General features: G+C 45.7%; 1 protein-coding gene across 2 annotated transcripts in view; it reads right to left on the bottom strand.

The window, feature by feature from the left end:
* Nucleotides 1-2,361, bottom strand: part of TTC39C (tetratricopeptide repeat domain 39C) — a 106,508-nt gene extending 104,147 nt beyond the window's left edge. Inside the window, exon 1 of one of the 2 annotated variants that reach the window (XM_060119267.1) lies at nt 1,900-2,361. In XM_060119267.1, the coding sequence (XP_059975250.1) occupies nt 1,900-2,051 (152 nt within the window). In that variant the 5' untranslated portion in view covers nt 2,052-2,361. The remainder of the gene's footprint in view (nt 1-1,899) is intronic. The other variant, XM_060119268.1, reaches the window with a different exon arrangement.
* Nucleotides 2,362-12,595: the final 10,234 nt, after the last annotated feature.

The raw sequence follows: 12,595 nt of genomic DNA, 5'->3' as shown, positions 1-12,595 counted from the left end.
TACAGTATCTTGCTCTTTTATCCTTGGTTCCCGTTTCAAAATATAAGCAGACAGCTACAACTCCTAGCTATCCAGTGTAAGCCCCCCCCGGACCCCTCCCCCTCCCCTCAGCCCCAACACCCACAGTTCAGAAACACCTTTCAAGGTTTATCTTTCCGCCCTTGCTGTGAGAAGAGCTTTCCTATCGCTCAAAATTTGCCTTCTAGCAAGAGTGCATACAGAGGTGTCTAGATGAGGCAAAATGACTTAGTTCATGCTTTCAATATATGGCAACCGTGAGGTAGCAATATAAGTATGTTAAAGCAGTTTAGAGGGAAAAGAAGATCATTAAAATAAGTAACAGAACATTTCAAGGCAAGAAGTGTTGAAATATGCAAGCGCCGTATCCTGATCAGCAACTGAAGAAAATAAACTTGACTCAGGCTTTCTCCACTCCTCTCTGATACAACATAAACTCCTATGTCTTTAAAGAGTCAAAGCACAGTAAATGAAACTTTTCATGAAATACATTCTCAGATGGCTAAAAAAAGCTACAGAAGACACTGTGAGACGAGTCTTTTAAATCTATCCTCTGGAAATCCTTGATGAAACTCTGGCTTGAAATCAGACTGAAATGCTTTAAAAATAAAGTGTTCTGAACAAAGCTAAGAAGTTTCCATTTGAAGATTTTTTTAAAAAAACTGATTTAAAAGTAAAATGTCTCCGTGAAAAGTTTATAGTTGTGAGATACTTGCTTTGCCATTAAGCATGTGGAAGCTCCCACCGGAAGAAACCACCATTCTTTTAAGTCTGAGAACTTCAGGCGTCTGTATCCCACCGTCCCTCATTTGCTTACAGACCGTGGCCCTCAATCACAGCTGCACATTTGGTTTGGTTCTCTTAATTCCTACCAAACCACCGGCTCTAAAGAAATGCAGCAATTGGCCCTTAAACATTTACAGGGAAGCTGCTAATCAACATCCTTGCGTCTTGTCAACACTAGAAGGAAAAATCACAAACTTGCTTCCTAAACCAGAAAGCGGATGCTTCTGCTCCCCAAAGAAATTGAAGACTCCTCCCACACCCACGAGAAAGCAACCAGGTTTCAGTTATTTTGCTTCATTTTTAAAAAGAGGAATAAAAAATTAACTGAACACACGTGTGCTTCCTCCCACTCTTCCGTATATTTAGAATCCCTCCATTTTCTTCTACCTTTAAGTTAGAGAAATCCATCATAAATTCGCTCGCTTGAAAGGCACTAGCAACTCATTTTGGGGGCTGAGTTTTAGAAGAAAGGCAGAGAGAGGTGAGTAAGCAGAGTTCGGCTGATTTTTTTTTTAATTCCTGCACAGCCAGGCAGTTATACATATCTGTTTTCAAACAAGGAAAGCATTTGCAATGCACAACGATGCAAAGTAACGCGAGGCACAAGAAACAAGCACGATGCAGCTGGTGTGGTCCGTGTCACAAAGGCAGCACGCTAGCCGGAGTCACAACCCTGCAAGTCCCGGGCTCGCGGCTGCCTCAAATCGCATACGGTCCCAGGTCTCAAAGCCAACGGGCTCCGGACCCGGCGGCGGGGGAGGCGACCCATGAGAGAGAATCGGACAAACACCGGGCGCCCCTCTTGGAGGGCGAGGCCGGGAGAAAGTGAGGGAAGAGAGCAGGAACCGGGAGGACACGCGGCGAGTCCCGCGGAGGGAAAGGACCACGGAGCAGGGGTGGAGGCGGAAGGGGAGATGTGGCAGAGGCGCCGGCTGCAGCTGAGGCAAAGGGACAAGACACGGGGAAAGGCGACAGGGCCAAGGATCACTGACCGACCGAAGGGAGAGGGGGAATCTAGGACTGGCCGCAAAGGGAAGCGCGCGAGCCGGCCCCGAGGTGCGCGTGCCGGGCGGGGGAACGGGGCGCGTCAGTCACCTGTATTGTTTGAAAAGCTGGTCCGACTCCCTAAAGCCGTTGTTGAGCAGCATGTTGATGCCGGCGAGGGCCAGCTCCGCGTCCTGCAGGGGCGCCGCCGCCGAGTCTCCGTCGTCCCGCCGCCGCGGCCGCTGCTGCTCCGAGCCAGCCATGGGCGCGCGAGGCTCTGCGCAGGGCCGAGGCGAGGTGGGGTAGCAGCTGCTGCGGCCCCCACGCGCGCCCGGAGCCCGGCTCTACCTGCCCGGAGCGCGCCGGAGCGGGCGCGGGGGAGGGGAGGGGAGCGGCGGGCGGGGCGCGGAGGGAGGAGCCCGGGTCCAGCTGCAACGCGACGGGGGATGTGGGCGCCCAGGCCGCCGCCTCCCGCCGCCGCGGGGATTACTCAGCAGCCGCCCGTCCGTCCCCTCCGAGGCTCGCGGCTCGCGCCGCCACCGAAACGGAATCCGTTTCCGGGTGTCTCTACCCCAGCGGAGCCGGGGCCGAGCCGCTGCCGCCCCCGCTTCCTGCAGCCCTCGCGCACCGCCCCGGGCCCTCACACCGCGCCCCTCGCGCGGCAGCCCGGGGCCAGCGCGCCGAGCCTGCCCGGACACGCGCAAGGCCCGTAGACCCGGCCCTTGACCCCCTCCTCCAAAAGGGCCGGACCCGGGAGTCGCAGGGAAGCTGGAGAGGGCAGGCGGCTTCGGAGAGCGGACAGGGAACTCCGCCCGGGCCGCAGCGAGAGCGCGCCTCGCTTTTGCCCCGAGTAACTGAAACCCCATGCAGGCGGCGTGCGCGACCCGCAACTTTATCCGCACCCTTGGGCCGCCTACTAGCCCGCGGCAGCCAATCCCCGAGGAGGTGGGCGGCCGAGACGGGGCCTCCGGGCACCTGCCCGACAGCTGCCCCAAGCCCAGCGTTGAAGAACTGGAGCGCCGAGGTCCTGGGTGTGTGGCACCCACCCTCTGCGGCCCGCCACCAGCATTTGCGCGATGGGGCAAGAAGGCAAATGGTGGCCCAGATGGCATATACCTAAATATTTAGGAGTTATAAATTAAGCTGTTCTTGTGCGTTCTACTCTCACCCTGACAATTATGCTTTCTTACCAATGGAAGAGAAAAATAAGTGTAAAGCTGTGGTTTCCGTAAGACCGAATGTCAGTAAAATGCCAAAGATAACTGAATTTAGCCATTATTGACTAAATTCTGATGATGGGCTGGTGATGTGTGTGTGTGCGTAATATTAGGGAGGCAAACAATCCATAAATTGATTTTTGTCATTTTTCCATAAATTAATTTTTCTCACCTTTATCTTAGCAAAATCACTATGTATGTTGTTACAATCAAGATTATGTTATTCATGTCAAATTAAACCACCTTTCTTAAATCGTCGTAGTTCTTAAAGTGTAGTTTACTAAATTCAATTTGGAGAAACTTTGCTCTGCCAAAGCATTTACAATTGTAAATTACAATCGAAATTGTCTTTAAAAATTAAAACGATGTTCAGGTTTCGAAATAACCCATGAATTGTAAATATCATGTCCAGCATTATAATGGAATCAATAAGATAAATGATCCCAGAAAATATTACAAAATAATATAATTTCATCCTGTAAGTAGCTATCACTTGTTTTGTGATTTGTGCCATTCCTTACGTGAATATCTCAATCCATTCTATATTCCCGACATTCATCTATACAAATTTAAGAGTAATGTGAATTGTTGTCACTCCTTCACTGCCGTGTATAACTGTAACAAAGCCATGCTAATTCTTGAGTACATCTGGAGCCACAAATTAGAACACCAAAAGAAGCAAGATGATGGATGATTCTCAGCCCTGGGAAATAATACTTTGTAAGGGAGGAATCATTGCCTTCATGTGCTCTGAGAAGGATATGACAAGTTGACCAATTTTTTTTTTAATCCAAGCGCTACTGGATTTAAAATAGTGTTAGTTGCAAACATCAGCACTGCCACAGGTTATAGGTGCCACTGAGCCAACACTGAGTGCCAGATCCCCAGTGATAGAGGTGCCTGTGTGTTCCTTAATAAATGTGTGTGTGTGTGTGTGTGTGTGTATGTTGTGGTGAGCAGGGCCCTCTAACATGGGTGTTAGGTACCATACCGTCCATGGGGCTCACATGGGCCTCTGGCACAGAAAGGAACCCCACTGGAACATACTGCCAGTGGTTACTGGAGCTGACAACATGCCCAGTGCTTACAAGCTGCCTGAACTTTGGATCTGTGGAACCATCCACCCCCAAATCCCTGAAACAATCTAGTCAACAAGGGAGGGAAACCAGGAGAGCAATACCAAACTTAGCAGATAGCCTGTACTCCCCCAACTGGAGAAGGGAGCCTCACACAGTTCTCTATGTCCCTATTACTTGAGGAGAGGGGGGGAAACAGTCAAGGCGTTGATGGCACCATGGGTGTTGTTAACAAGTTGGTCCTGGGACCCTGCAGCTGAGGATGGGGGGAGGGGTGAGCAAAATCAAAGCCACGTTTGTGGGGCTAGTTCCATCTCAAGAACCTAGCACAATCAGTGACGCAGACTTAAGTGAAATTAAACTGTTGAAAGACTGAGGCAAGGTCCAGTGCAACTTCCCATCACCCCATAATAGGCAAGGGAGGGGCAATATGGATAGAGGATAACTCTGCCAGGTAATATACACCAGATACGTGTCATGCTGGATTTAACCACATACCAAAACAATCAGATTAGCAGCAGCAGCATGAATGGACGTTTTCAAATATTTGCTCTGTAATGAGGGACACAAAGAGGATTCAAAACGGGCCCCATGATCCTGAAGGGAGACAACACACGGACCAGTAATTATGCTTGCCGCTGTAGTTGGCAATGACACCTGCCCAAGGTTCACCTAGCAGGTGGGGAATTAAGGCTGATTGTGCTTTCTTCACTGGATAATAATGGCAGCTAATGATGGATATTTAAGGGGTCATGGTGTATATTATCTACAAAAGGAAAAGAAATCTAGATTACGAACATGTTAGGGCATGATGCACTTGAAATTGCGAGATTCTCAGCACCCTCTGCAGAACTAATGCAGTCTTCAGTGCGTTTTCCTCTCAAGGGGAGGAAAGAACCTATTTTCCTTCCATAGACCTCTTGTGAGCATTGTCAGTACTTTGTGGTTCCTCATGAGATTTCATTATTAAAATGAAACTCCAAGTTCAAATGATCACTGAAAAGTTTTAGACATGTGTATTATCCTTTACATGGTAGATTTTTAAAATAAGATGTCTTGGTTGCAAGTAACAGAAAAACCTGACCCAAATTGGCTCAGAATAGCAAATGTATTGATTCATGAATGGAGTTTTCCAAAATGAGGCTGTCCAGGGCTGAAACACTATGACTAGGACCCAGTTTCTCCCCCTGTCCACCTCTCAGCTCTACCATTTTGGTGCTTGGTGACTCTATTCTCAGACAGGCCCTCCTCTCCTGGTCCCCAAACAGCTGGAAGCTCCCATGGCTACCTGCTTGCCTCTTCACATCCAGTAGGAAGGCACTGCTTCTTGAATGCTTAACTACAACCAAAATCCCCTAACTGAACCACATTGGCTTTGAGTGGCCTGTGGTCAGGTTCTCATTCTTAAACCAATCAGTGTGTGTATGTGTGTGGGGGGGTGGGGGGGAATGGCATTATAATTGAATTAAGCCAATCAGAGCCTTCTCCAGCATCTGGGAGGTGGAACCAATTCCATCCAAAGTCCTTGGCTGGGAAATTCCACATCTATTAGGAAAAGGAAGTCAGGAAATGGATGTCAGAAAGACAACCAACAAACATCCCTTAACCTTGTCTTCCTAAACATGTTTTGGGATTTTGGAATTACATTTTAAATGCCTTTAGAGCCTATATTACTTTAAGAAAATCTTGTTTGTGCTTCAGTTATATTCAAATTCTTTAGTAATGCTAATAACCATGCCTTAATGTATCTTTGTAAATCTGCACTACCAATTGAAATAAAGACAGGTTTCCAGAATGTCTGGAACTCTAAAAAGGAGGAGAGCCGGGAAGTTAATGTCACTACATTTTCATATTACTCTAGCTTTGATATCAAACTTAGTCTTTATTGAAGATTTAGTCGGGTAGCCTTGTGAGGGTAGATTTAGTTAACTGCTTTTAATTAGAAGGCAAATCAGGTCAAGGGTTGATATGCAAATCTTTGTGGCAGGTTCCTTTCTTTTCTGCTCACAGGTGGATCACTAGCTGGTCTCTAAGTGGGGGAGCACCCATGGGGGTCCCCCTGGCTGTTTCTCCAGCAGGATGGATGACTCCGACAAGATACTCACGCTGCCCTGGAAACTACAGCAGTGACCACGGAGCAGGAAACCATTCCCTTCTCATTGGATACCTTCTCATCTGTCTTTCCCCAAATCAAATACCCAATGGACCACAGTGGGGGCTTAAGCAGGTGTTTACTAGAGTTTAGATCATTGTTCTGCTGCTGTCTAGTTTCCTCCCCTGGGTGGCTCAAGCAGTGAGGCCTCCTGTCCAAGCTCTTGATTGGGATGTGTCTTTGAGTGGAAATTCAGGTCCTCTCCTGGTCTTCAGAGGCTCTCCCTCTCCCTCCCTCCCCCATTCCTTTTGCCTTTCTTCCTGCGTCCCTTCCCTTTAACCTCTCTGCTTGCTAGTCACTGGTTCTTGCTGTTCCCTAGTCTACCATCCCTCTCTCCTCCTTACAGAAATAATCAAGCCTCCCTGTCCCTTAGTCCTTCTCATGACTTGAGCACTCTGCAGCCTCTGGTGAACGTCCACGGCTTCTCTTCTCTGTCTGCCGACTGTTGCTCTATAGAGGGAGAGGTTGTCTCTGATTTCAAGGTCTGTGGGTCTGCTGAGTCCTGCAGGGGGGTTGGGCGTGGGAGGCAGAGGAGCTCTGGTCCCGTGGATGAGGGGAAAGGTGCCAAAAGGTCCGGGAGTGCCCTGGTGGGTTTTCTCCTGGAGTACCTAAAACCAAATATACCTTCCACTGTGATTAATTCCTATCTGGAATCCCCATTTTTATCTAAATAAGGAAATTATTTGCCTTCACTTCATTTAACGTTACCCATTTCTTACTAACCATCCTGGTCTTATTATGCTAACATTAAGCCTTTCCTACACTAACTGACAACACACGGCATGGCTCAGTTCTCTCTAACCTCTATGCTTCTCCCCTGACTAGAGGAGGGAGGGGACTCCCTTCCACTCACATAACCATGTGTATCTGTTTAAGTGGAAGCAGCAGCGGCTCATCATTGGCTTCCCAGAGTGGATTTGTTCCAAATCATAAAGTGTAGTCAGATTCACTTGGACTGTCTAGAGCATGCAGTAGGTGCTCAATCCCTGTTTGTCAATTGTATGGTGAGTTGGAAGTGTAGGGAGACAGAGATTGGGCTTAAATCATAGACTATGATTTGGGTTCTGCAAAGCATTACCTTTGTGACGTGGGGCAATTTTACTTAACTTCTTTCAGCCTCAGTTTCCCCATTTATGATATGAAGACAATCAGTACCTCAAGGCAAGTAGCTGCAAGAGTGGGCACATGAATAAGCTGTAATAGCAAGATATTATCTGAATCCATACAATTAGTTTTCTAATATTAATGAAAGCTAGTGGATCCTTCTGTTCTTATATTGTCAATGGCATTATCTTTTTTTCCCAACAACATTATCTTGAAATATTCAGCTACAAGAAAACCTGTGCAATTAAATAACCAAATGCATCATACGGAGATGATTAATTTAAACCATTTCTAATATAAACAGCATATGTTTGCTATTTTAATGCAGCCTGAGGAAGAAGTGCCAATTTTCTTCAGAGGGTATAAAAAGTATAAAGTAAAAATATCTAGGTCTTAGAGTTCTTCATTTGGGTCTGAATTGTGTTTGCTTTAATAACCCATTAATATGTTTTTGACACTGCCTGAATGCCTGGACAAGGAAATCAATAATATTTAGTATGAACATTTAAAAAATGCATCTTCTATATATCCTGTGTGTGTAACATGGTTTGCAGTCAGCTATGGTTGGTTTATCTTTGCAAGAAGAGACACGTTGTTAATATAAAATAATGCCTTATTCATTTAGTCACTTGTGTTTTGCTCTGGGGTTAAGTTAGCAATCTGGGTGCCCCAACCAAGAACTCAGCACTAATAAATTCCCCGTGATAAATTAAGGAACTAGTTGAAAAAGTTTTCTATCCATGTGGGTAATCCACACAGGTTTTACTTGTGCAATGTATGGACACCGCTGAGTAGGGTGCCCTGACGTTCTGGTTTTCACAGGGCACTCACTGCGTGTTCTCACTGTGTCAGAACAGGGGGAAGTGCTGGCAATATTTAGACAAATATTACAAGGCTTCTCAACACTGAGGATAAAACATATAGCCAGATACACATCCATAGTACAATATGGTAAGTACCATAGTAGACCTCACTATAAAGTTTGTCAGAATCCATTTAATTCCTGGATTTGCTCCTTAAATGGTTATAACAGATGTTTACCTTATGAACTGATATTCACTGATTTTCTATTCATTTGTTGATTCTTTACCCCTTCAGAGTTAGCATATGGGCCACATTGGAATACCTCTATCACTAATTTATAGCCAGTCCTTGATTTTTGAGCACCCAAATAGTATTACCCAGTTTGGGTTCCCCCATTAGTTATCAAAGGAAGCTAATCACTATTTCTGATTACTTTCACATCTTTCTTCAAAAGAAGATCCACCACAAGTGATGATATTTTTAAGAACCTGAAAAGGGACTTCCCTGGTGGTGTAGTGGTTAAGACACTGTGTTGCTATTGCAGGGGGCCCGGGTTTGTTCCCTGGTCAGGGAACTAGATCCCACATGCATGCCACAACTAAAGAGTTCGCCTGCCACAACTAAGACCCAGTGCAACCAAATAAATAAATATTTAAAAAAAAGAAACTGAATACAATTTTGAAGACAATTCCAGAAAAGGAATTAGATGAAAAAATAATCTTTTAAAAAAAGCTTTGGGGGGGCTTCCCTGGTGGCGCAGTGGTTGAGAGTCCGCCTGCCGATGCAGGGGACACGGGTTTGTGCCCCGATCCTGGAAGATCCCACATGTCGCGGAGCGGCTGGGCCCGCGAGCCATGGCCGCGGAGCCTGTGTGTCCGGAGCCTGTGCTCCGCAACGGGAGAGGCCACAGCAGTGAGAGGCCCGCGTACAGCAAAAAAAAAAAAAAAAAAAAAAAGCTTTGGGGGCTTCCCTGGTGGCGCAGTGGTTGAGAGTCCACCTGCCGATGCAGGGGACACAGGTTCGTGCCCCGGTCCGGGAAGATCCCACATGCCGCGGAGCGGCTAGGCCCGTGAGCCATGGCCGCTGAGCATGTGCGTCCGGAGCCTGTGCTCCGCAACAGGAGAGGCCACAACAGTGAGAGGCCCGCGTACAGCAAAAAAAAAAAAAAAAAAAAAAAAGCTTCGTATGTAAAGGAGAAAACATCCACTACAGTATATAACATTGGATATTTGTTTTAAAAGATTCTATTAAACAAGCTCGCTTCCCTATGAAGGGTACACACACACACACACACAAAAAAATTTATTTTGAAAATCTTCTACAATTAGAAAACAGTGATGGCTGCACAACTCTGCAGATATACTAAAAAATATTGAATTGTACACTGTAAATGGTGAATTTTACAGTATGTAAATCATACCTCAATAAAGCTGTTAATTTTAAAAAAATTTTAATCATTCTAAATGACAAAGTGAAAAACAGTAGGAGAAGGGAGTTCATGTTTTGAATCTTCGATTTCATATATCTGGGGCAGAAAAAATGTTTATTATTAAGAAAAAAGAAATCTCATCTTGAAGAGTGTCCATAAATCAGGAATGGATGCTGGCTACCATCACAACACACCTGGTGCTGGGTTAAGACTTTACATATGTTGTTCCACTTAATTCTCAAAGTAACCCTGTGAGGTGGGCTTTATCCCAAGTTTACGGATGTGAAAACAAGTACAAACAAGTCGGATAATTTTCTCAAGCCCATGCAACCAGTAAGAGTTCAAGTGAGGTTTAAACATGGGTCTTATTGCATAGAGTGGGTAAGTCTTAGTTGTTAAAGTAAAACCTAGTACCTGCTGAAGGCCTGAGTGAGGGAGTACGTACACGTACGTACACACACACACACACACACACACACCATTGTGAGTTTCATATGGCCATTATCATCATCTCTTCCTGAAAGTAAGAATATCACTTACATTTAGAAGGTATTTTGAATACAGGCAAATATATGATCTCATATGTGATCTGAGTCACTAAAACTGGGGTGGAGCCCAGGTGTCTGCATTTTACTGAAAACCCCAGGTGAGTCTAATGTCAGGGAACAGCCCTATGTGAAAGAGTCATCTGAGTGACAACTCTGGAAAGCAGAGAAGCTACTATTCATCTTTGTGTACATTTCTCACCCGTAGTATATGTTTCAGAAATATTGCACGAATAAATGAGTGAAAGTGTAGCTTAATGCATGATTTTGATGGTAAATCATCTTCATATCCTTGGATATGAACAGTTGTGTTATGAACCTGAGGACAAAGGTATATACTTAGAGTTTTAAAACAAAAGCGTGTCATGTAATACCTTAAGAAATTCTGTGCATTTCATCAGTTAGTGGTCAATATATCTGGAGTTGAAAGACACACTCTGCAGAGGGTAACCAATCAGAAGAAGACAGGCCCTCATTAAGGAGAAAAGGAGGATGTGGACACCGAGAAATCACTTAAATCCTAACTCTTGACATTTATTTTTAAATGTGGTTGTAAAAGAAGACTCAGAACATTCAGCTGTGTCATGGCTAAAAATACACATTTCTTCACTTCTCCTCACCTTCTTCACCCTGCCATCTCCTCTGAGACAAAAACAGTGAAAACAGGGGGATAACTGTGAGATGGAAAAGGGAAAATGAGAACCAGTTTATATCCACCGATAGGGAACTGGATGCCCAGATACCACAGGGACTAGTTTCCTCATTCCCCAAATCGGGCCAAAGAACAACAGCTTTCTGGGCTCAGGATCAATCTTCTTTTCTCTACCTTTCTGAAAGGAAACTGCCTCTAGTGGGAGGTCCTTCACCTCTGCCCAATAGCAAAGTTATGGTTTCCACGCCCCTGCCCCACTAGACTTGCCTGGGGAACAAAAATGGCCTTGTGTAAATAAAAAAAGCTTTCATTCCTCTAGACTTAAGATAACAATTCTATTGTTTTTCTTTGTTCAATTCAGTCATTCAAGCAATTCTAAAAACTATTTGCCTGTGAAGAGCTCTTTTTCACACATGTCATACCAATGGTCATAGGTCCACTAGTGATTCACTCCAAGAAGGACATACATAAATTGCAGGTTATCCCAGATGTTGTCTAAGATGAATTAATTACCGGATACTTCACAAAGACTACCATATTTTTCTTAGAACAAGGACCCATTTAGTTCAACAGTATGTGCCAGCCACTGTATACTAGGTGCACTGGAAGAGAAAACTGAAGAAGATACAAACCCTGAATGTGAGAACCTTCTAGTCTAGTGGGTGAGACAGACACACCAACAGAACATCTAACATAAAATGGTCATAAGATAGAGGTACATGGGTGCTGTGGGAGCACAGAGAAGAGGTATTCGTCCACTTGGGGGCTTCACAGAAGGCTTTCTGTGAGGGATTTGATAACTGAGAAGAGTAGAAAATGTATCCCAGGCAGAGGGACCAGCATGAGCAAAGCCATGGCCACGTGAAACAGCAGACACCTCCAAACAGTGTAGTTGCTCTAGAGTGTAGGGTGAGGCAGGGATGGGTGAGGAATGAGGCTGGGGAGGGGGGCAGGAGTCACAGCAGGAGGGCTTTCTATGCCTTGCTAAGGAACGTATGGACAATGAGGAGCCAGTAAGGAATTTGGGCACCCGAATGACATCACCCGACTATGAACGGCTAATTTAATGTGAAGAAGACTAGAGACTTAGGAGAGGCAACTGCAGAAAACCAGAGCACTTGTTACTCCCTGGTAACAAGGAGGAGTAACAAGAGTCCTGAGTAACAAGAGTCCCGGTGTCCCTGAGCGAGCACCTGTGTCCAGCTGCACCCTTTCCTTCAAAGGAAATGTTGATGTTCCTTCAAAGGAAAGGGTGCAGCTGGACACAGGTGCTCGCTCAGGGACACCGGGACTCTGCTTCTCTCTACAGGTTGACCTTTGTCTCTCCTGCAGTGCGACAGAGGGTAGCAGAGCAATTCTTCATTCTGTAGGACTGTCCTGTACATTGCCAGAGTCTAGGATTCCCGTCTCCCAATGCCAAAAGCACCTCCCAAGCATTGTAACAACCCAGGATTCCTCACACATTAAAAAAAAAAAAAAAAGTGCTGAGAGTGGTACTGTCCCCCGTCTTGAACCACGGCTCTGAGGTATAAGCAACTCAAGGTCCCTGTTTGCCAGATTTGAGTTTTCTCTACCACCACCAGCCTTTGTAACTAAACAGATGCTGGCCAATTCAATCTCTATTGACTTTGAGCTAGTAACCGACATAAGAGATCTTCTCAAGTTGTCTTTAAATCTAGATCCCACTCCCCACTTTTAGCTTTCTTCTGTCAGCATTGGTCTCCACACTTGCCCATTCCCAGAGGAAGAGAGACCTCCCTCCCCAGTTTCTATATAGCCATTGTCAAGGATGGTTCTGTTGCTTGAGTCACATGGCAATCCCTGACCC

The sequence above is a fragment of the Mesoplodon densirostris genome, chromosome 15, assembly GCF_025265405.1.
Source record: "Mesoplodon densirostris isolate mMesDen1 chromosome 15, mMesDen1 primary haplotype, whole genome shotgun sequence".
NCBI lineage: Eukaryota > Metazoa > Chordata > Mammalia > Artiodactyla > Ziphiidae > Mesoplodon > Mesoplodon densirostris.
Note: the sequence above shows the minus strand (reverse complement) of the source record. Positions and strands in the feature narration are given on the sequence as shown.